Genomic DNA, 23462 nt, shown 5'->3' with positions numbered 1-23462 from the left:
ATGAAAAAACGTTTGCCTGCTCTTCGCCATGTCTGGAGCTTTCTCTCTCTCTATCTCTCTCTATCTCTCTCTTTTTTCATTTTAGCTAAGGTCGTAGTTACCAAGCTCACGAGCAGGGTGATTACAGATATTGCGTGGCTGGGATTGTGTGGAGGATACGAGTTGGAGGCTACGTAAGCTGAGATGCAATTTTCTTGTGATTATCAAGGACCACGTTTAGGATTATTGGTGTCGGAGCGGCACCGGTAGTGCAGGTGTTCTGTGAGTGCCGGTTTCTCCTCCATGTCACGGTGATATTTGATTCGACGCTGCTTTGATTTGGTGCACATGTTGTTCGTGGGCCGGGGTTGAGAATCAGACCATAGTGAGCGAACTCGCGCTGTGAGATCTGTGTGCACGAGGCGTGCACTTTTACAGGGATGCACTTACAATTGTAGAGGCTTCTGGAGCTCTTGGGTGAAGCGTGTAGGAAGGTTCAGGAGTGTTTGGGAGGCTCCTAGGTGGTTGTCTCCTAACGCTCTCTTTGTCGCAAGGAGTTGTAGTGCGAAGTGATAGTGAAAGGCTGGGTGTCTATCTTCCTTCTTCAGGCATTTCCAGCTCTTGATTGGGGGTGGGCAAAGTTTGGAGGTTCCTGGGCGGGGTTCGTGGATGATCGTCTTCGGTGTCTGTCCCATGCTGCCTCTTTAGATGACCTAGTTATGGCTCTTCACGGAAATGCACTTTTGATCCTGTGCGAGAAGCTATCGACTTTGTATCATCGTTGAGAAAGATCTCGGCAATACTGTTCGGCCTCTCAAATTGGGCCATTTTCTGCGCTTGGTATTGCTTACGGTTCTCAACTTTCGCTGCGGAACTCTTGCGGCGTGGTTCTTGATCTTTACGGATTTTCTTGCAACTTTGCCTCAGGAGGGTTTATTACACTACTGCAAGACATTGAGTGCTACCAACGCCGGTTCTTGCACTCACGGCTACGCTGACGTTTCAAGAGTGACATTCATGAACCCTATGAAGGGACTGTGAGCTGTATCACCACCCCAGTGGTTGCTCAACGGGGCTGTAGCATATCTGTCGTGTGGCGGAAGAGTAGGGAGTTGATCTGGATGGTTATGTCTTCTACTGCCTGCTTCCAACTTCTAAAATCACCCGAGAACTGAAGGAAGGTACGGCATGCTTGGATAGAAGAGCACTGCGATAAGGCATCCGTTGCCTTTGTATAGTTGGTTTGACGGAACATGGCAACTCTAACTAAGTTTCTAGGAATGTCGAAGTGGGATTAAGGAAAAGGACGCAGTTTTATTTTCCTTCACTCTATGGCTGTCTTTGACGGCTTTCTCCTGTAGATAGGTTACCAAGGGAAGTAGCATGTCAGTTAATGGGTTTCTGTTTTCTGTTGGGGTGAAACGAGATATATTGAGGGAAATGAGTCTGTAATCGCTTACAGCAGTCGTGATCAACCAGTTTCGTGTAGAGGATAGAGGAAGTCGATAGTTGCTAGTAAGAAACTCTTGCACTTTTCTGGTCTGAAACGCTATGGAGCAATGCAGAGCACGGTTACGGGGGTCAGAGAAAATATTTCTTGGAACCCACTATCTTGTGTAGTATTTACCTTGGTCATGTTGCGGGTAGTCTTCTGGAATATCACAAGTTTTCCAACACGTCTTCACATTGACTGATTAATTCATCCGAATCATTTGCGCACCGAATTTTACTCCAGGTAGTTTGTGGTTGAGTTTGGGCAGCGCGGCAATATAACCAGTCTCGTAGTTTATCGGAAATACTGACGACCATTTAAAGCTCAGCTTAGTTTTTGCTTTGACTGTGACGCCTACCTTAGAGCATTAGTGCGCAATGTCGGAGGAAGTTGAATGCCGTCGAAGTAGGGGACATGTCAGGTTTTCCATCTAGTACGCCTCGATCTCTGGGGTTTTTGAAATCCGCCGTAGTCAGATGCTGCATGTTGTCTAGTGACATAATCTCGTGGGGGGTTGAGGAGTGACGTTTGTAAATAGCAACTACATCCGATTTAATTCTGATTGTGTTGTTTCTGAGTCGAACGCACATCTGTACCGTGCTCGAGGTGCACAAATAGATTTTGCAGATTGGGTGTTTCACGAATGGATGCACTGTATTGTACCGTCTGACGCTGATTGTTATTGTCTTATCACAGAGTTATTCAAGATTTTAAAGAGGCAACTTCTGATCGGCGGGATCAGATCGCCTCAATCTAAATCCTCGATGAGGGCTGAAGAGGAGAAGAAGATTTGGTAGATTGTTGCTAGGTGGAAAGAACTGTAGTGCGGTACCCGAAGCTAATACTCTTCTTGACTTCCATATTCAGCATGGATATGGGGTACAGCGAAGACTTGGGCAGAGTTAGCAGTCACGGAGTTGTTGACTTCCAGCTTCCAGAAGAAGACGTTGAAGGCGGAGAAGATCTTTACGAATTTGATATGGACCAATTGCAAGCGGCAGAGGATATTGATGCAGTTGACAACATCTTGAATGACGAAGATGCGATTGATGCGATCGATGCGGATTTCAACGTCATAAGTGATGATGATGCCAGGTTGAATTTTCTTTCCCTGATATTTTGAATATGAATTCGAATTCCTATGTTTGTCTAACTCCTAAGGACATACCTGATACACCCGCAACAAGATTTACCCGACCTCCAGTTTGGCTGTGTATACTGAGCGCTGTTCGAGTTTTTAAGGCGTTAGCTGAATTCATTTGTCCTCTGCAACTTTTCTTCTCGGCGATCTGCACAGTTCTGTAGTGCGGTTCTACCTTAGACGATCTTGCCTTGTAGGTATCCAATTCTCTCTACCTGAATCTAGCTCTTAGTTTATATAGATATTCTTGCGTTTGCGATTGAGCTCTACACATACGTAAACCTTTCTGGCAGTAGTATCGGTGTAAGATAATGAATACTCAGCATGATCGTTATTCCCCTTCGTTGAACACACGTTGTAACTTGTATGAACATCATCTGTGCTTGCTGTCGTATTGCCACTCTCAACGATCATCCTCCAATGTTCTCAATTGTGGACAGAATCTCAACCTTGTGCGCCAGCTTTCGTTTCTACCCATAGTTTTTAATTAGTTGTCTAGTCCATGCTTATGATGCTAGCGTTGTCATATCTTTGACTTAATGGTCGCTTGGTTTTGTTTTTTTGTTTTTTGTTTTTTTTTGCGTCCGGTATTCTGCTTCCACCTACTCTGATCATTTAGCGTTTGGTTTTGATTTGATCAGCATGGATGGAAGGGGCGATGAAGTTCCTGGTTCCCAGGATGGTTTCACTTTTGACACAAACCTTGCTTCAATGCACACTTACTTGGGAGGTATGTTGATGAGCGTCACACCTTAAGAGTCTTTTCTCAGTTTGGAGTACTTAGTCTAAATGTGTTCTCTTGTAACTACTCATGGTGTTTTTTGACATTTCGTGTGTCACACATTTCAAGTTGCTTCATTTTGCTGTTTGGAAGAAATAATTATTGTGTGTGATCGACCTTTAAGCATGCTGAAACTGCTGTGAAGTCCTAAGCAATTTATAGCTAATAGAGTTTGCAGGACCAGTGTTGGATTTTATTACTTACAAACTGCTTGCTTCGTTGGGTACAGAGGTTGACGATGTAGCTAGTAGCCGCTCTTTTGTTGATGGAGGAGCATTTTTGACTCTGCCTATGTTTTACTTGGAAGGTAACTGCGGGAGTTTTCTTCTTGAGGCATTGTTGCGTCCTAGGCATCGCTTGTTGATTGACTTCGCATGGATTGTAAGGTCGTAAAACTTTACACTGAGTTCAGATTCTTTCAGGTATCGTGTTATTTCCCGATGATACGCTGCCACTTCGAGTGTTGCAGCCAAGGTTCAAGGCTGCGGTTGAGCGAGCCATGAAAAGTACGGAGGCGTATAACACACTTGGTGTGATTCACGTCCGCGCTAGGGATGGGCATGTCACTGTGGCTTCAGTTGGCACGACAGCTGAGGTTAGACACTAACCTTGATAAGGTTTCTGGTAGAATTCAAGGTAGATTCCTAATACTTTTCGTCATAATGTTTCGCTTTGTTAGAATTCACTCTTTGCCCAGATTCTGGACCTGGAATTGTTACAAGCATGTGTGCATTTAACTTACAGTCACGCACATTTGCACCAAGTTGATTGTCTTGTAATGTCTTTTTATTCACAGATCCGGCAGCTAAGACACCTCAATGATGGCTCTGTGAACGTCGTAACTAAGGGCCGGCAGCGCTTTCGCATTTGCAAAGCCTGGACTGAAGCGGATGGAGCGGTATGCCCGGATTGTGTTTTTCTTTCTGTTATTTTATGTTATTGTGTATTCTCTTGGTTCTTTTGGTATACTAGCATTATTATTGTTGTTGTTGTTGTTGTTGTTGTTGTTGTTTTACAGTTCAATTCCAGTAGCTCAGTTGAACCATTTGGATCTTCTAATCGGCCAACTCTTGGTGTGTTACAGTTGTTCGCTCAAGTTCAGATCATTGAGGAGGAGACGCCTCTGCACATACCACGAGATGCGTTTTCACGCCTCGCTACGGTGCCCACCTTTCAGAGTGGCAAAGTTCCACGGGCAGCTGCCACCTCTCCTCTTCCCTACGAATTGAGCGACGATGAAGCAGCTCTTCAAGCTGGGAGTGACTTGGATGCCTTCGACGATTCTGAGTCTGATTCTGGACCTGAAGACGAAAGGTCGTGAAGAAGTTGCTTGTTTAGACAACTAGCCATCCTTGGTTCTATCTTGTTTATTGATTGCTGCAGTGATGTAGTCTACTACTACTAGTACTCTCTTTTATTATTCAATTATTATTATTATTATTATTATTATTAATATTTGGATTGAGTTGAGATATTTGCTCTTTTAACCCTATTGATGAATTTGCCCCGTGCAGGCAGATCGAGAATGATGATCTTTTACGGGTTTTGGAAAGGGGTGTTGGAGATGATGAAAGTAGTGAAGAAGAAGAAAGGCCAGGTCACGATTGGCGGTCAAGAAGAGTTCGAAGAAGAGGGGAGGAGAATGGAAGTCTTGAAGTAGAGAATTACAGAGGCGGAGAGTCGCTGGTTATGGGAGATGTCCAGCCTAGTGTCAGAATGGATAATCTTTTATCGAATGTTGATCAGCCTATGCACAGCTGTGAGTCTTCTGCAGTGGGTAATGGGCTGGTGACGGGCGTTAAAAGGCCTCGAGAGGGTGGATGGGGTGCTGCTTGTAAAGCTTGGGCGACAGACGCAAGGAAATGGAGACACAAGGCTCAGTGTACAGCCTGGCCTCACTGGGTGTATCGGCAGTTTGATGCCTATGACCTTGCAAGGAGAGCAGCAGGTAACTAATCTAGCTTACAGTTTAAAACGAAAAAAGCTCTGAATCATGGTTTTTGTGTCAGTGAAGTTTGCAAGGTTAATGATGAGAATACTGGTGATAACATGACTCGCAAAAGTTTAAGCTTTGTCGTGTCTTTGCATTTCTACATAAGATCTAAATACGTCTCCTCGAATTTTGTGTATCAGATATGCTGAGGCAGATGGCTGACCTTCCCCGCATGGAGGCTATGGTGCACACACCAAGTCAACTATCGTATTACATTGCAAGCAACATGCCTCTTCAAGATTCGACCCGACAGGAACTGCTTGAAGTCGATGGAACTGTGTATCGACTGCGTCGAGAGATTGAGTTGTTGGAGTCCATGGACCAATTACGCTGCAAATGCTGCATGGTATGTCTCGCTTTTTAAGGAAGTACTCCTGAGTAAAAACAATCTTTACCCTGCGTTGAACAATCCGGACATGAGTAGTTTAATTTAAATATTTCACCCGCAACTGACTGGGTAACTAACAAAACACAGTGCCTTCACTCTGGTTTTTAAGTATTCTATCTTTGGTAAGATATATGCGCTTTATCGATTTCAGATAATTGAAGGATATCCCACTTAGCAAGAGAACTAATCTATTTCGCCCTTTTTTAGGCCTTGATTACAAGACGAAGCGACATGCTAGTAATGTCAGCAGATGGTCCTATCAGTGCGTATGTGAATGCCCATGGCTATGTGCATGAAACCCTCACTCTCGCAAGGGCTCGAGGGCTTGTGCTGAATGGACAACCTAACACTGCAAACAGCTGGTTTCCTGGGTGAGCACACTCTTCATCTATGTCATATTTTAGTATGTATCTCTCTGGTTGAGGATTTCCTACAATGTAGAGGATGGCACTATCATTAGCTTCTTTTGGAAGTATGAGTGGATTCTTGCAACTAATCATCTAGAGACGATTCATTTCATTTGCAGATATGCATGGGTTCTGGCAGAGTGTGCTGAATGTACAGAGCACATGGGTTGGCGCTTCACAGCTGTCAACAAGGAAAGTAGGCCTAAAGCATTTTGGGGCATTCGAAGGTCTCAACTGGCCGAGAACAGTTCGTAATTGGAAAGATTCTTTCAAAGCGTGCAATTATACAGACTTCGAGATGTATCAAGGCCTGTCGGTTGAGAAGCTTCAAAGGGTTACATTGGAGAGGGGATGAAACGGACCAACCACGCACTAGGAGAGGGCCGGTTGTGGCTATTGGTTGTTCACTTCGCTGTACATAAGGTGACTCATCGAGGTTCTATGTGGCAGGCAAGATCTGGTCTGCTTACAATTTTCTTTCCCGCATGGAAGTGCTCCTGTATTGAACTAGTTGACATGTTGCGGTAGAACCATGCGATATTGGTTGCCCTGCAGTTAATCTCCGAAACGCAACGTCATCCTCTCAAGAACCTCGATCTCCAAATCATGACATATTTTTTTTTGTCAGGCACAGCACGCCTTGCAGGTGTGTATATTGTCCTGATATGTACTTATTAGCATCCCTGAACCTTTTAGCACATTCATTGAGGTGATCAGTATTGAAGATGCTGTGGTCATCCTTGCTTGCCTGTATTTTGGCCCATACAAAAAGCCTGAATGATGGCTTCTGACGATACATAGGACCATGGCATTTATCTTGTTTAAGTCAGTGGACTTGTTTCCTGTTCTGCGGATATCAGTTTAGAAGACCAGATGACTGTCAAGTAAAGATGATGCACTTGTGAAATATAAATTCTTCATTTTACTTTCCTGTCAGTAACCTTACCTCGACAGCTTGCACGCAATCCTAGTGTCTATGTGCTCCCATTTATGTATCTCTGTCAAATGCAGACTAAGTGCATTTTGCACATGAAGCTAAATGTAAACACGATGTGACTACTAGTGACTGAAATAGCTCTGTTAGGACCTCATTAACTGTGCTTTTCCATACAGATCTTGAAAGTAGGGACAGAGTGCTTTTGACTGACTTGTGAGGACTTGGATTGTCCATTTCAAATATAACTGAGTCTACATTTTCCTTGAATCTAGTTCATGAACTTTTAGTAGCTAGTTTCATTGAACACATGTTTAATTCCTGATTCACAAAAGCTTCTCATCATTACTGAAAGCTTGGTGTGTCAGTAAGTAAATGTGGTAGAGCAATCTGTCCCTGATGGCATCAAAAGTTGTAACACAAAAGATTATTTTGTTGCAACTATGTGACTTTGTTTAACTTAAATGTATATAAAAAGTAAGAAAAACCAATATTGGATTTATCACCTTCCAAGTTTGAATGTTTACCAAAATTAAATAAAGGATGTGTCACCATTTATGACTTACTTGTCATAATACTAAAGAGATGCTTATTATAATTCTTTCAGAAAGAACACCAGGATATAGCAATAATAACAAATAATTAGTTTTTCTTCAAAATATCAAAACAGTCAATTTGTATGTTTACTAACTATTTTTTTTAACACATTTGGTTAACACTATTTAAGATGTTAATTTTATTAATATATTTTAACAATTGTTAAACTATGTCTAATAATATTTCTTATTGGTTGATTGTAGATAAAAAGATGGTGAAAAAAAATGTTTTTTTCTGAAAAATGTAATTCAATCTTCTTGCAATGGATTTGGACAATAGTAACATTCCTAAACCTACACTGCATAATGATTAGAACATAAGAAATGTTTGTAAGGTCTAAAAGTTTTTGGATCATAGAAATTTGTAGGTTTAGAAGATAAAAAATATATTATCTCTTATTGCTTTAGGTGTAATCTTCTCTTCTTCTACTTCACATTTGGTGGTCAAAATTTGCTATAATCAAGTAAAATAAGAAAAATAATGTCACTATATATATATATATATATATATATATGTCTTATTAAGAATAATGTTAAATTATTAATGAAAATTGAATGTGGTAGCATTTGCAACTTCTCAATCTTGGAAGTTAGGTTATTATTGCATTAAAATATTGTGAATCCTCATCTTAAAAATAGATTCATTATAAATGCTTCTATAGTATTCTAATTTTAATATATAGTTGGAATAGGATTTAGACTTTAAGATTATTAGTTTTTATTTATTTATTTGAAACTAAGTGGGATATATCTAATGCTTTATATAAGAAAAGTTTGATTAACATTTTGCATCTTGGTTTCTAACTTTCTTTAAAAATATTTCTTGAAAGATAATTTTCTTTTTTGTGAAATCCATATTGCATATAAACATAACTCTCAAAGAAGAAAGCATAACGTCTTAAATTTATTGAATTTAGGTTGAGTTTTACAAGTAAAGATGGTTTAATTTAAACTAAAGACTTTTCATGGTTTTATTTTCTAAGACCTGAGGCTAACTTATAGAGTATCAAAGAACAAAAGTTTTTGTTCTAATAACACATTTGAGGCTTAAAAAGAAACTCTTCCAATCCTTTATGATATAATTTAATTACCTTCTTTTGACTTTGTATTATAATTTGATGTTAAAAGATGCTCTAACAATCTTTGCAAATCCTTCCACCCTAGCAAGTGTCTCTATTGCATCATTATGTTAAGACTGTTTTTGGATCTTTGATAAAACTTAATTGTAATAATGTATATAAGTTATCTTTCTTGATTGATAAAACCTAAATTTTAGTCAATTTCTTAGGAAAGTAGCATCCTTCTTCAAACCATATAATACCAATTGTTTTAGAAATATTGATGTTAGAAACTTATTAAGTTTTCTCACAAAACTTTATATCTATCTAACATCATATTCTAATCTAAATTACACCCTCTTGCAATTCTTGAACTACCATCCTTGCACTATGAAGTATAACAAATGTTGTGCCATATCCAAATACATCTTACATTCTTCTTGCCTCCAAAAATAAAAAAATCCTATTCTCTATTGCAACTCATGGTTGTTACAAAATCTATATGTTAAGATTTTAATACTTTATTTAATAATGAAATAATCAAAATTTTATAATATGATATGCATATTAGTAGTTTATTATAAAAGAAATTACACATTATAATATAAAATAGTTTTAATCAATGAAAAATAAATTTTAATATTTAAAAATAATTTTAAGAAGTATAGGTATTGATAAAAAAAAATTGAGTCCAAATTAATGCTAATAATATTAAGACATGATATTACAAGTGCTATATCTATCTATCTATCTATCTATCTATCTATCTACATATATATATATATATATATATATATATATATTTTAAAAAAAATCTTTACATTTGGTTTAAATCTGTTCAAATTAAAATTATGACATAAATCTTAACCATCATTAAAACTATCAATTGTTATAAAGTTTTTAAAGAAAAAAATTCTTTATATCTAAAACTTATATTTTGTTGAATTTTTAAATTTGTTGCAATGTATGTATAAAAAGATGTGGTTTAATTAAATATCTATTTTAAACTTAAATAATCCATTTTTTAAAAAGCTTATTCTACTTTTTGGACAACAATTATAATTATTAGGTACAAAAGCAAAGTATAAATTTTTGAACACATATAAGCTACTATATTATTTTAAAATTACTTAATTCAAAAATTTGTTAAGATAAATAAGATAAATAAGATAAATAATTATATTTAATTTAAATTTAATACTATATATATAAATATTTCAATTAAAATAAAAAATATATATTTATTTATTCATGTCAAATTTAGCATTAGGAAATGAAACAATTAATATTACTTTGTTATATTAAAGGTGTCCTGTAAGTAAATTTTTAATGCCTATTAATAAAAATTTCAATTAAACAATTGTTTCAAAATTAATTTTAATTTTTTAATCAAGTAGTAGATTTTAGAACAGAGCAATAAAAAAATTAGAACACGTTTTGATACTATTTATTAAAGATACATTAAAAAGTTAATTTTACAAAAACACATGTTAAAATTATAATTCAACATGAAACCAGATATTGTTTCAAAAAATATTACTCTAGTTTAAGATATAATTGGATGTTACAAACATCTGATTGGTTTAACTGAGTTTTGAATTTTTAAACTAAAAACTACTATAGATTTATCATACAACTTTTTTGAATGAATTGCTATCACAAATCTATCTTTAAGGAAATAAAATAATTTACACACAATAAATTATTTTTATATTAAATACTTCATTAGTTAGAATAATATTTTTAATTTTTTTATATCTCAAGGAATTTTGAAAAAAATATATTATTTGCAAATTCTAAATCAACTAAATAAGTATTTCTTTTGCTGTAAACTATAATTTCTTGAAAAACAATGTAGGCAAAAATTTCATTAAATTTTTAGTATTTTATATAAACTGCACTTTAAAAAAAACTATTTATTTTTTAATGTTTTAAAATAATTATTTTTAAAAAATCAATTAAAAGCTTTTAAATTTAGATGTAATCTTTAAAATCTTTTATGATTCAAATTTATAATTTTAATTATTAAAGACATAATATTAAGTACAATTTTTTTTTAGTTACAATTTTTTTTATTAAAACTATAGCCTATCTAATAAACATTTTAAATATATAAAAACTAATACACATCAAGCTTAAAACATCAACGTCAATTTTACTAAATTTGAATACTTGTATTCCTAAACTTTATGATATAGAAATTATATATTTTTAAATATATATATATATATATATATATATACATTTAAAATTTAAATAATTAATATTATTTTATTAGTAATAAATTTTAATATTATTCATGATAATTTATTTGGTTTCAGATTAAATTTTTAAATTACTAGATATTGAAGCTCTTATACATATTTGATATACTATGCAAATATTTTTTTATTATAAACTAAAATATCTTTTGCATAGTAATTATTAAATAAATTATATTTTTTGAATTTGATAAAAATAAATTAAAAAAAGAAAAGAAAAACTACATATATTTTGAATTATCTATTTTGTTTGACAAAAAATTCTTTGATTGACATATACCATTCTTATTGCTTTCAAAGAGCTACTTCTAAATTTAATAATTTAAATAAATATTACCTACAAATTATAAATTCATTGAGGTGACATTTGGACAAAGTCAAGTAGTAGGTATAGATAGAATCATTCAACTCACCTTTTGGTTGGTGCATGGGTGGCTAAAAAGTGATCGATGATAACGTTTCTTTTGATCCTACAACGGGGGATTATCTTTTATACTCCTGAAGTTTGCTGATAATAACATAGGCTGAAGATGTAATTAAGTTGCTACGCCCTGCTGAACTCTGAAGATGCTGACAGACAGTTGGAGCTATTAGATATCCCAACTCCATTGTGTAATATTTCAGCACTCCAATGACCTTCGACATTTTTTGCTAGAGTGGTCAGAACCTTGTCATGTTGTGTTGCTTAAGCATCGATACAAGAATTCGTGTGTTCACTTTTATGACCAATATGCCGGTATGTGCATAACGCTATATTAGATAATCTTCTCATGACAGATGAATAGCCGAAACTGCGAGTTTTGAATTGAGAATTGAAGGAGTGTGGTAATAACTCTCTGTTTCTTAGGAGCATGTTATCCTGGTTATATACTGGAAAATCTCGATTAATGAAGGTTTTGGTTTTTGATTTCAGCTGATAGAAACCTAAGAACAAATTCGCCTGGACCAATTCTGGTGGATAACTCTTTGAAGTGAACATTGACAGCGGCCTTTTCCTCGCCGAAACTTCCTGAAATTTACTCCTTTGTTCTTCCTATTGTCATGAGCATTTTGGCATATGAAGAACTATCAGAATCTTCCGAAATGGGGCCATTCGTCATGAAGTTCCTGTGCCATGTATAGTTGATTTTTCGCTGACTTTGTGGTATTACGTTACTACTGCAGGTGCAAAAGAGGGAGTAAGTAACCTGGTGGTTCAGCGCGTTAACAATTATTAACCAAACTGGAATCGGTTTTATGTTAAAAAATTTCTAAACAAGCAGGATAGCAAGTGACTTGCAATAGTTCCAGTCCTTCAACTCTTCGCCATGTGTAGACAATGTTGCTGCTCAACTGCCTGCCATTCTCTACTCATTTTCTGGTTTGTGTACATAACTCATCATAAAATCCAAATGATGTGTACAGTGATTTGGGAAAGAACTTGAAGCGCACTTTAGGAGCTTCTACTCTAGACTTTGAAGAAATATCTGATGCGCAAGGGCGGATTATTCACAAAAAACATAAGCCTGAGTTCCAAAGACTCATTGGACGAAAGGTTCAGAACGATGTCGATGCACTATTAAATGCACAATTAGAAACGACACCTGAATGTGTTCATGGTGGTGAATTAGAAACGGCTCCTCGCTGTGTGCAGTTGAAGCCGGTAAAAACTTCCTCACTTGTACTAATTTTTCGACATGGTTCTATGGTCTATCCTCAGCAGATAAATCATATAACCGTGGGGATTTCAATTACCAACTAGATAGTTGTTCTTACAATGCATGCCTTCTCCTGGGTCTATCTTTTTCAGAAAGGTAGAGCCGTTGTAAGAATGTTTTGATCTTATTTCTCCTTCCTTTGGAACTCTCATCCATAACTTTTAGCCCACGGTCCGATTATGAGTCTACCCTCTATTACTTGGATACAAAGCGCTTTAATACCCTCAAAATTGCTTGTGGACGTTGCTTTGAGGAGCGCATTCTAGTAGTGTTGTATTGCAGAGCGGTCCTTGCTGATGCTGTACTATCTGACTTCGAATGTGCAGTACAGAGCCAGTAATCGCGGATTTCATGTGTAGCATCAACAGTTTCCTGCAACCTAGACACTTGAGAGGACGAATCATTTCGGTGAGGGGACTGAGATCGTCCCGCATTTGATCAACCATTACGCGTCTTCTTGCTTACTAGTTCGACAAGTTGGTTTCTGTCACTCACATAGCTATTGGGACTTTTGATTGTAGTTTATTCTTCTGATTTTTACTGACTGAAGACAGCGTTAACTTTGTAGTTAGGTGAATTACAAAGGAATCTTCACGCTGGACTCCGAAAAAGCAGGAAAACGTGATGTATGGTATAACAGTTTCGTTTTGAAACCACTGGGACTTCGGAAACCTAGTGGGTACATTACACAATCTGTGGTGGTTCTTTCAGGGTGGAGTCCTCTTCCGACTGAACATCACTGCGACCTGAAACAGCATATTCGGACCTGCTTTCTAGTGGAGGTATGTGGTCGTGACTGGTTTTACCCTTTCAATCATTATAGTTGCCAGCAGTCACTACTCTCGCGACCGGCGTGGTATATACCTAGTGGGCCTCATTATCACAGTTGTTGCAATTATTGAATTGTTTAAAGTTTTCATACCTTCCAATGTGAGGAATCTCATTGCCTCTCTACTGACACTCATGTACACTGTCTGCATTCAATCCTCATTTTCCTCAGCAACCATCGACTTTAGAAGCCCCTTGTGTGACCAATCGTAGTTAATGTGGCTTATCGTTGCGAGATTGGTATCAGACTCATTGTTCTGGTGGGTATTGCTATGCTTTAATGGCTGCCAGATTCTCAGGCTAAACTGACGACGTTATTTTTCAGTGAGAGTTTTAGAAGAGGGCACCAGATTTTACAGCTCTTCGCTGCTGATAAGAAGGTCATGAGCTGTGGGGAGCTTGCTTCCTTCGTTAAGGACTATCCACACACCAGCATCAATGAGGGTCGTTTGCATTATTGGGACACTCATCGACGATGAGAGAAGGTGCAACCACTCCTAGCATCTCAACAACTCTGCTATTTCCCTGATATTATAGTTGATATTATAGTTCCCTTACTGGAGGAGTGAATGTCATGTGAAGAAGCTCCAGTTCGATCATTGGTTTCTAGAGAAGACTCTTTTTATTTTAAAATGTACTGTACTGTGGTTGAAATGGTTGAGTTATAGAAGCTTGTCGAAGTGAGAATTCGGTTTGGTCGTGGAGTATCGACATGTCAGTCAAGACAGATTCTATATCACTTGGACTGGTGTTTTATTCAAAGCTATTTCTGACCCTCAGCTTGAAGATTCTATTGTTTGTGTTTCATTAGCTGTGTTACGCTTCGTGCCGCTAAGCTATGCCCTTTGGTCGGCGATGGACCATGTTATTGTGAATATTTTCTTTAATCTTTTGCAGCAACAAGCTGCTGCAAATCTTTGTTTCGCGGCGCTATCAGTGCAATAAACCAGTTTCCTTTTTTAGGTTTGAATGTTTTCCGGTGAAAGGGCCTGAATGCAGAGACAGTTCTTGTGGGTTTGGTGCTGCATGCTTTCGTAGCATTGCGTGGTATAATAGTCAACTACGAAGAGCAGGTTTCTTTCTTTGTAACCGCAACCGTGACTATGACTGGGCAGGCATCGAATAGATCCTTTAATTTGGTACTAGTCCATGTCACGCTACTTTGATGATCAGACCCCATCGCAGGTGAGAACATGCGAATTCGTACAAGCAGTATAATTGCGTGCAGACTTGAGAGAAGATCTTAGCTCCTGAGGAATATGTGAAAGCAGCTTTGTGCTTAAGTTGTGACATTGCCTAAGTTGTGAGAAGCCATTTAACTGAGCATTCTCCGATGAGATAGCCCATCAAGCAGCTTCAGTGGATGTGAATTTCTGATCAATAGTGGGGCCATGAGGGAAACTGGGATAAGGTAAAAAAGACCCAAAAGCAACGGCTACTGTTAACTGACGAATACGCACATGAAACTATCAACTCACAAAAAGTGTAACATTCGTAGAGTGATGGCCACAGTTTGCCCGCTTGTGCAGCATGTTGAAAATTGTTTGAATAGTTCTCAGGGTTTACCCATTAATGTCATGCTTAAGGCAAACCTCCAAGGCTAACTGTACCTCAAAAAATCGACTACACGCTTGAACAAATTGCACATTCCAATTGATGCACACACCATAATGGCTCGTTTTCCAGGGAGAAATTCGACAAGAATTGGCCTGGTTATTGTAATTCCGTATCATCCAACGGTGTTGCGAGTGGCAGTACAATTCAATTATTTTGATTATTCATCTTTTATTCAGAACAGTATTTTATTTTATTTTATTTTATTTTTTCAAATAAAACTGTGTTCACATCCACATCCTGAATTTAAATTGGAGATTTAAGCATTCTACCTCAATTAATTTTAGCATTCAACATAAGGTTTAGGACCACTTACACAGTTGGTATAAGCTAAGTTCAAACCAGTACTTTCCCAGTTTTGATCAAGGAATCGAAAACTCTGAAGAACTTGACCAGATTAGCGAGTGTCTTGGCTCTTGACCAGACATTCCTGGTTTCATTACAAAAATCCTAACAGTTCACTTCGATGGGGAAATAAGTTCCATTGGTGCACATGATAACTGATTAACCCGTTATGCCTCATTCAAGTCAACTTGTCCGATGCCTGACACTTGCTCCTAGATGAACTGACGATACGTTTTCCTATGTCGGTTATTACTTTCTGAGTAGAATCAGTTGCCCACATTTAATATTCAATTTCAATTATTTTGCTTGTAGGTGTGGCGACTTGTAGTCACAATTTATTGTAATAAAAATTTCACGAACTCCAGGCTGCTGTCATCAAATTCCATGAAGACCCCTGCTTTGAAGACATTTTCTTTTTCCATTCTGATTATCACATCTTGTCTTTTAGTCTCTCTTCTCACCCAATTCCCACCGTCTCCGCTGGTGGATGTCATACAGATCTTGACATGTGGTTTACCATTCTACTTGTTTGTATTATGTAGCGTATCACACTGAGTCGTGCACGCTAGTTGGTGGACAGTACGAACTGGCTATCTACTGAAGCAACGGGTGTAATCCAGTCCTCATCCTCAAAGGCTCGAACAATCTCTCAGCCATTTTCTTAAGATCTTGGGTTTCATTAGGGCAACGTGATCCTGGAAGACACAATAAAGGCTTAAACGAAGATCAAGGAATCAACCACGAGTTCATACTTAGACACGGAATCATAGTATCATAGTGGTATGGTGGAGACCGAGGCTTTTCGCAAGCTAGTGACTAAAGAATTACACTACTAGAATACGGGCCCCAAAGCAATGTCCACAAGCAACATTGGAGGTGTTTCTTGTGGACATCTAACGTTTGCAATGCCCACCAGCAACACCCTTAACGTTGCTTGTGGATGTTGCTTTGGGGCCCACATTCTAGTAGTGTTACTGCCACTAAGAGTACAACTAGTAATGTACACTCGCCTGCAACGTGGTCAGGTGGCGATCCCCCTGCGATACCCACTTCCATACCCTTCGCCTTCGCAAGATCCATTCTAAGGTTCCACCATCCTCCTTCAGGCCAGATTCCATTGAGCATGCTGCCTTCACAACCACTATCGAACTTAACAGGTAGGCGGGATCCATGAGTGTGTAAGTTGCCCATGCATACACCAACAGCAGTGGGTGGGTGTTAGTTCTGAAGGCCTCCGTCAATACTGATCAATCTAGATTTCAGTCTGCACGTCTGAGCTATTGTTTCGCTTCGTAGAAAGGTCTTGAGTTCTGTCTCATAGTTTTGTCGACGTCTTAGGCTTTGTCATCCCCGCTTCAGCTTTCAAGTGCGGCGAGAAAACTTCACTATCACTTGTGTGCAGCTTCTGTACAGCTTCATCACTTCTATTCTTCCAGGTGAATTTTCCTTCTTCAATCGTCCACAGCTCAAGATAGTCCGCTGCAGCAGGAGGGTGTACTAATCCAGTCGCTGCGCTCTGTGAACATTGCCCATGTTGCAGATGTGTCTGAGTGCTACACTTTGATTCATTGTCATCTTCAGACAGTACTTTACTATAATTGAGTGAGTCTCTCTTGTCTGAATGTACAGATCCAGTTGGTCCTGCGAGGGAGTTGTCTAGGTTGTTACGAATCGGTCACCTGCAGGAGAGAGGGGCAACTTAATCTTGTTATGGCGGATACTCCAGACACGAGCTCGTACGAACTTATTCGGACTCCAGCCACGACAATGGCAAAGGATCAGAGCGTGCTGCTTAACTTGATGTCCAAACCAGCGGGCAGCATAGCCGTCATCCTGCCTGACGTTTTGTCCAGTGTCAACTTGAAATATGTCAAGCTAGGATACCACTATCTAATCTCACACGCTATGGTCCTGATGGTCATTCCAATCTTGATCATCACGCTAGCGGAAAGTTGGTTCAGAATCGGTTGGGATGACATTCTTCAGCTTTGGGAAAACCTTCATTTCAATCTTGTGAGTTTTCCTGGTTCCTACTACGCACATTCCAAACAATCCTAAAGCTGCATATTATCGAGAAATTTTTCGAAGACCGCAGAAACCTAACTGCTTCTACTCTCACTGTGGGTTCAATTTCCCAACGTCAAACAAGAAACAGATCCCTTGTATAGAACAGTGCACTTAAAACTGGGCATCAAGTTCAGAGCTCTCGAGCATGTTTCACATGGGGATCATAAACCTGGTTCAGCAGTGGAATATACCTTTGAGAATTTACAATATTCAACACGAAGTAGGGCAAGAAATGATTGCACGGAATTTTCCTTATCGTATTCAGTGGGGTCTTTTCTGGTGCTAGTCATGTAGTAGCAAGAAAATCTTTACGTCATCCTTTTTGAAAATATAACTGAAAAGTGAGAGTTTCTAGAACAAGCATCCTTTATGATGAGTAGGTTTGAATACTTACTTGCAAAACTAGGAAGTGTCAGGAATGTATCATTGTTAAACGATCACATCAGAAATGAATGTTTAAAATGAGATAGAGGTGAAGAGTCGGAGCTGCAGTGGTTGCAAGACTTGCATGAAGTTCTAATGTTGTGAATAATCTCTCCTTCAGGTGAGTGCATTGGCGTGCTCTGGAATGACCGTCTTCGGCGTGACTCTATTTGTGATGATGCGTGCTCAGCCAGTCTACCTTGTGGATTTTGCGTGCTACAAACCTGAGGAGGCTCGAAAATGCTCAAACGAGAAGTTCTTGCAAGCTTCCGTATTGACGGGAGGATTCAACGACGAAACCATGGCGTTTCAGAGGAAAATTTGCGCTCGTTCAGGGCTGGGTGACAATGCCTACCTCCCTGAATCCATCATCAACGATCCCCCCGTTCGCAAGGGCCAGCCCAACATGCGACAAGCCAGGGACGAGGCCGAGCTGGTCATGTTCGGCGCTCTCGACGAGCTATTCGAGAAAACGGGGATCAAACCGAAAGACGTGGGCATTCTCGTGGTGAATTGTTCTCTTTTCAACCCTACTCCTTCGCTTTCGTCTATGATAATCAACCATTACAAGATGCGGGGAAATATCAAGAGTGTGAGCCTCGGAAGCATGGGTTGCAGTGCTGGACTCATCTCCATCGATATTGCTCGTGACCTCCTTCAGGTAGCTGGCCATGTTCACAACAACTTACGGCATTTCTTCCAACAATTCTTTTAGCAGACAAGCTTTTGATTCCCTTCCCTGCTTTCAAAGATTCGAAGAATTTGAAATCCACAGCTGTCGATCTTTCAGGTGCAAAGAAACACATACGCAGTTGTCGTGAGCACGGAGAACATCACCCTCAACTGGTACTTTGGAAACGACCGATCTATGTTGCTGTCGAACTGCATTTTCAGAATGGGAGGCGCAGCGATCTTACTTTCGAACAGAGATCGCGAGCGGTGGCGCTCAAAGTACGAGCTAGTGCACACTGTGCGAAACCACAAGGGCGCTGACGACAAGTGCTACTCATGCATTTACCAACAAGAAGACGAACACAGAAACGTCGGGGTGTCGCTTTCCAAGGACCTAATGAGCGTCGCCGGCGACGCGTTCAAAACCAACATCACCACCCTGGGTCCCCTCATCCTGCCCGTGTCCGAGCAGCTCCTCTTCTTCGCCAATCTCATCGCTCGAAAAGTTTTCAAATTCAAGATGTAATCCTACATCCCGGACTTCAAACTCGCCTGCGAGCACTTCTGCATCCACGCTGGCGGCAGAGCCGTCCTCGATGAACTAGAAAAGAACCTCGACCTCTCAGAATGGTACATGGAGCCTTCCCGAATGACTCTCCACAGGTAATGCACCCATCTCACCCAAAACGTGCCCACCATCATGCTATGAATCTCCAACCCACGACCGCTAACGACATGGCGTCTTAGCAGATTCGGCAACACATCCAGCAGCTCCCTGTTGTACGAGTTGTCCTACATGGAATCCAAGGAGAGGATAAAGCGCGGCGATCGCGTGTGGCAAATTGCCTTCGGCTCGGGGTTCAAATGCAACAGCGCGGTGTGGCGGGCGCTGCGCACAGTGAAGCGACCCCTTCGCAGTCCATGGTTGGATTGTATCGTCAACTATCCCGTCAAAGCCCCTCCTCTCTAATCGTAATCTCCCAAGCGCCCTAATCCCAGCTTCATCGCCACTATCTATCAATCTATCCATTTCGAACTCCTCTTCAAAAAAAAATGCACAATTGCAGAAACAGTAGATGGAGGTTTTGATACACGCATTTGTCTGATTCCCTGCGGCTTCAATGCTCGATCATTCTTCCAATTTCGTGAAATCAAACTGTGACGAGCGGAGCCGCAAAGCCCCCGCTAAACCCATCAGCAAGAGTTTGAAATCCGCTCGCCTTGGGAATGGCGAGACGGGTCTTGTGCGCGAGGTGGGTGGTATGAGAGGAATTTCTTACATGCGACAACAAGGACTCCAATGGGAAGAGAGCCACCACTTATATATATTAAGATGGAGACAAGTGGTGGCTCTCATGTTTTGTGGAGTTCACAACCCGTTTTACAGTTGATCAGGGAGTTCTACAGGATGTTTTTCATGGTGTTTCACACTGATTTTCTCCTCCTCAAATTTATGCACTTCATACTGTAATGCAATCATATAGACACTATAAAGGCAAATACATCGGAGAAGGCTCAGCATATGTTATTGTGTTTCGAGTAAGAGCAATGTGTTCTGTGTGTTTCAAACATTGGTGTTTTGTCGAATTTATGAATTACGAATTATCATCATTTTGCTTTGCAATCAGAACTTCAGAAGAATTTCATCGTGGATTAACAACACGGGTTCATCGTGGATCGTGCTTCTGGGAGGTTTTTTTGTTATGTCATCAGGGAAGAAGCAGCAGCATGGGCTTACAATCTTGCTACTCAAAAATATTGCTATAATCAACTTTTGTACTTATAAATTGTTGTTACGGATGTATTCATTTACTCTAATTATCTGGTGGAACTATCTTCGAGGAGGCTGGAGTTCTAATTTTATGATATTTTATGATATTGCAGTGAAATATTGTGGTGAGTATTGCTGAAATATTGAAAAATTTGTGTTTCTGTTTAGCATTTTGAGTTTGTCTGTTCATTTGTTTGCTCTTTGTTTGTTTATTATTATTATTATTATTATTTATTTATTTGATGTTTGGATTTGTTGCTGGACTAGTGAAATGTGGGTTGGACTGAAGCTGTGTGCATATAACTGGATTTTTAAATTTTTTTATTTTCAAAAACTATTTGAATGATATCTGCATAGTTGATGAGATCTGGCATACATCCAAAATCGTCGCTGTGCCCAAAGCCAGTTTTATACTGCCTTTAATTTTTGATTGCAGGGCCAAACACTCAATTTGGGCTTTGTCTTTATTACAATCAACATCGAGTTTCATTGTGGGTTAGATATTTTGGGCCGACTTGCTCCAGAGCAAGCAAAATTTGAGCAACTATTATTTTTTTAGTACTCTAAAGTGAAGGCATAAAGACTAAAAAAGGGAGAATGAAAACTTTTCACAAGCCACCATAAATAGAAGAATTTTGTATTTGACTTTTTTGATTCTGCATTGCATGCATTCACATCCTTTGGCTATCAGCTTTCTCTCTTCTATAACAGAAGCTAGGATATCATTGTTAAACATAGATTTATAAAGGGATTGCAAAATCATTTTATCTTTTTAATAGTTCTAATTTTTACAGTTAATTTTGTTATAGTTTTTGTCTTTATATTTACATTTATAGTTTTTATAATTTTCATAGTTTTATAATTTTCTACGACAATGACATGGGTTTTTCTAGTATATGTATTAAGATAACTCAATATATTAAGATCACTCAAGGAGTCAAGAGGTGGCTCTCATTCATTGCATGCACTCTTATTTGTTTCCATCATAAGTAAAGCAAAAGTGCAAAATTAACTCAACTTTCTATGAATAAAAAATCAAGCGAAGTGCTTAGATTACTAAGAGTTTACTAATTGTTTTTGAATTACTGCAAATCTGTGAGTATACTTGTAAGAGTATACATGAGCTGATTTATTATTTTTTTAGCAGCATTAGAGGTGAGAGTTGGAAATTATGCTATATCGGCACTATTTTTTCTTTTTCTCTTTTTTTTGGAAATGGCAATGGTTATAGTTTACCTGATAACTCATGTCAATATTAGACATGGGTGGTGGTGCTAAATAGACTCTGGAGCTACAGAACAAAGAAAAATGAAGAAAATTGCTAAATATCAATCATTGAAAATAGCCTTCCATTGCTTCTTGAGAGTTGCAGTGACAGGAGCTGCATCTTGACTAATCTAATCTGTTGCTATTTGCTATGATTTATAGAGAAGCTTAAAAAAGGTCTTGCTTGCAAATATGTTTGTACACAAATTGCTCCACTTGGAAGCCTATTTCATTGGGTGTATTCCTTTGTGCCATTGCCAAGTTAACTCCTCCATTTTAAAAGCATGCTTGCTATCTAAGTTGGCATAGAGTTTTCCTTGAGAATAATCCATCATTTTAGTTCTCTAGTAATGAGTCTTTGTGGTTTCATTTTTTATGTTTTAATTTATTTTTAAAATCTGGACAACATTTCATAGAATGGAATATAAGAGAAGTGTATTTTAAAAATCTCAACTCCAACTACTTACACTATTTCTTCTATTAAAGGAGGGACTCATAACAATCTCATTTTATTTTCATTTTATTTATTATGTGTTCTTTGATTTTGTTTTGTGAGTGTCAATATCCACTCATGTCAATATTTGTAATTTGTTTTCAACAATTTGTAAGTCTAACTTATCACCAATGTGTATTTTAAGTTGATAATATCAACTCAATAACATGCTACATAGATGAAGCATATATAGGAATATTCCTATTGGCAATCTCAACAAAGAGTAAGTTACAAAATTTGAGATGTATTTGCAATCCAAAGACAGCATGGGAGTCTTCATCATACTCTAGCAAATAACAAACCGCTCCCACATTCACATCTAAATAACTTAAACGGAGGCTTGGGCATATAACCATATTCTACTACAGAAGCTCGGTGGAACAAGCATCTATGCTTCTTAGGGACAATTTGCAACATGGCTTGAGGGATTTCAATTTACAATCAAATATTGGATGATGGCTCAAGTCTACCCAAACTTCCAGTAACTATTGTTGCAAATCAACCCTGTGAGTACCATTGCTATCAGAATCAAATTACAAGGTAGACAATAATTAAGGTTTCAAGTTTTGCTATTGATTAAGTGAATTTATACAAGTATAAAAAAATTAGTTTCAAACCTACAGAACCTTAATTATGAAACCTTATTAATATACAAATCTTGCATATAATTTCATTATTCATATGTTTATTTTTGTTTGTTGTAGTTGCTTTTACTTATGTGTGCTTGTGTTTATAGATATATACAAACATCCACATACATATAGAAGAATAAATTATGTATTAATATATAAAAAAACAATTAAAATTAATATATAACTCATTGAAAATAAATTGTTGATTTTCAACAACTTGAGTATCTAACGTATCATATATTGGATAAGTTGACTATACTGATGCTACTAAGAAATATTGCTCCTTGCTAAAGATTTTGCAATGGAACCCGATTGGTAATTATACAACTAATAGATCAAGTTTTTGAAGCAAGAATTATTAGAGGGAAATTTGCTAGAAACTTGGTGTTCATTCGATGGATTACATTAACTTCCACAACAAAAGAACTTCCATTCATTTTAAAAAGAAAGAAATTTTTTATCCATCTTGCATTTACAATAACAATAAACAAACTCCAAGGACAATCAATGAAGCATGTTGGTTTGAATCTATGACAACCTATTTTTTTTCCATGGTCAACTTTATATAGTACTCTCTTGATGCACTTCCTCTTGTTCTATCAAGATTCTTCTTCCTAAAAATAA

The 23462-nt window shown here is 38.1% G+C and overlaps 1 protein-coding gene, 1 long non-coding RNA gene and 1 pseudogene across 5 annotated transcripts; all 3 read left to right on the top strand.

Moving 5' to 3' along the window:
- The first annotated feature begins 222 nt into the window (after nucleotides 1–222).
- On the top strand, nucleotides 223–7117 carry LOC112286878 (uncharacterized). 2 transcript variants are annotated; one of them, XM_024529224.3, is made up of 11 exons: nucleotides 223–1160; nucleotides 2168–2566; nucleotides 3254–3342; nucleotides 3623–3700; nucleotides 3816–3988; nucleotides 4190–4291; nucleotides 4478–4707; nucleotides 4908–5341; nucleotides 5527–5732; nucleotides 5982–6145; nucleotides 6301–7117. In XM_024529224.3, exons 2-11 carry the CDS (start codon nucleotides 2340–2342, stop codon nucleotides 6434–6436), a joined length of 1839 nt encoding a protein of 612 aa, XP_024384992.1. In that variant the 5' UTR covers nucleotides 223–1160; nucleotides 2168–2339; the 3' UTR covers nucleotides 6437–7117. The 2 variants fall into 2 exon arrangements, with proteins under 2 accessions (XP_024384992.1, XP_024384993.1); XM_024529225.3 differs by lacking the exons at nucleotides 223–1160; nucleotides 2168–2566 and adding an exon at nucleotides 2692–2809.
- Nucleotides 7118–11525: 4408 nt separating this feature from the next.
- On the top strand, nucleotides 11526–14525 carry LOC141045739 (uncharacterized). Of its 2 annotated transcripts, XR_012218117.2 has the most exons (5): nucleotides 11526–11642; nucleotides 11944–12672; nucleotides 13054–13135; nucleotides 13439–13509; nucleotides 13881–14525. It is a non-coding gene; the product is annotated as an uncharacterized LOC141045739 (long non-coding RNA). The 2 variants fall into 2 exon arrangements; XR_016504807.1 differs by lacking the exons at nucleotides 11526–11642; nucleotides 11944–12672; nucleotides 13054–13135 and having other exon boundaries at nucleotides 13142–13509.
- A 2076-nt stretch (nucleotides 14526–16601) lies between these two features.
- Nucleotides 16602–21410, top strand: LOC112286391 (3-ketoacyl-CoA synthase 11-like; annotated as a pseudogene). Its single transcript, XR_016504806.1, has 4 exons — nucleotides 16602–17527; nucleotides 18126–18665; nucleotides 18795–19339; nucleotides 19427–21410. The product of XR_016504806.1 is annotated as a 3-ketoacyl-CoA synthase 11-like (transcript).
- The last annotated feature ends 2052 nt before the right edge of the window (nucleotides 21411–23462 follow it).

This window comes from Physcomitrium patens, chromosome 9 (genome assembly GCF_059467195.1).
Source record: "Physcomitrium patens ecotype Gransden chromosome 9, ASM5946719v1, whole genome shotgun sequence".
NCBI lineage: Eukaryota > Viridiplantae > Streptophyta > Bryopsida > Funariales > Funariaceae > Physcomitrium > Physcomitrium patens.
The sequence above is the reverse complement of the archived record's forward strand: the minus strand, read 5'-3'. Positions and strand labels throughout refer to the sequence as shown.

Coding starts and splice junctions, on each gene's coding strand:
- LOC112286878 (XM_024529224.3), top strand. CDS start 2,340: ATGGATATGGGGTACAGCGAAGACTTGGGCAGAGTTAGCAGTCACGGA. Junction 3,343..3,622: donor AATGCACACTTACTTGGGAG/GTATGTTGATGA, acceptor CGTTGGGTACAG/AGGTTGACGATGTAGCTAGT. Junction 5,342..5,526: donor CCTTGCAAGGAGAGCAGCAG/GTAACTAATCTA, acceptor TTTGTGTATCAG/ATATGCTGAGGCAGATGGCT.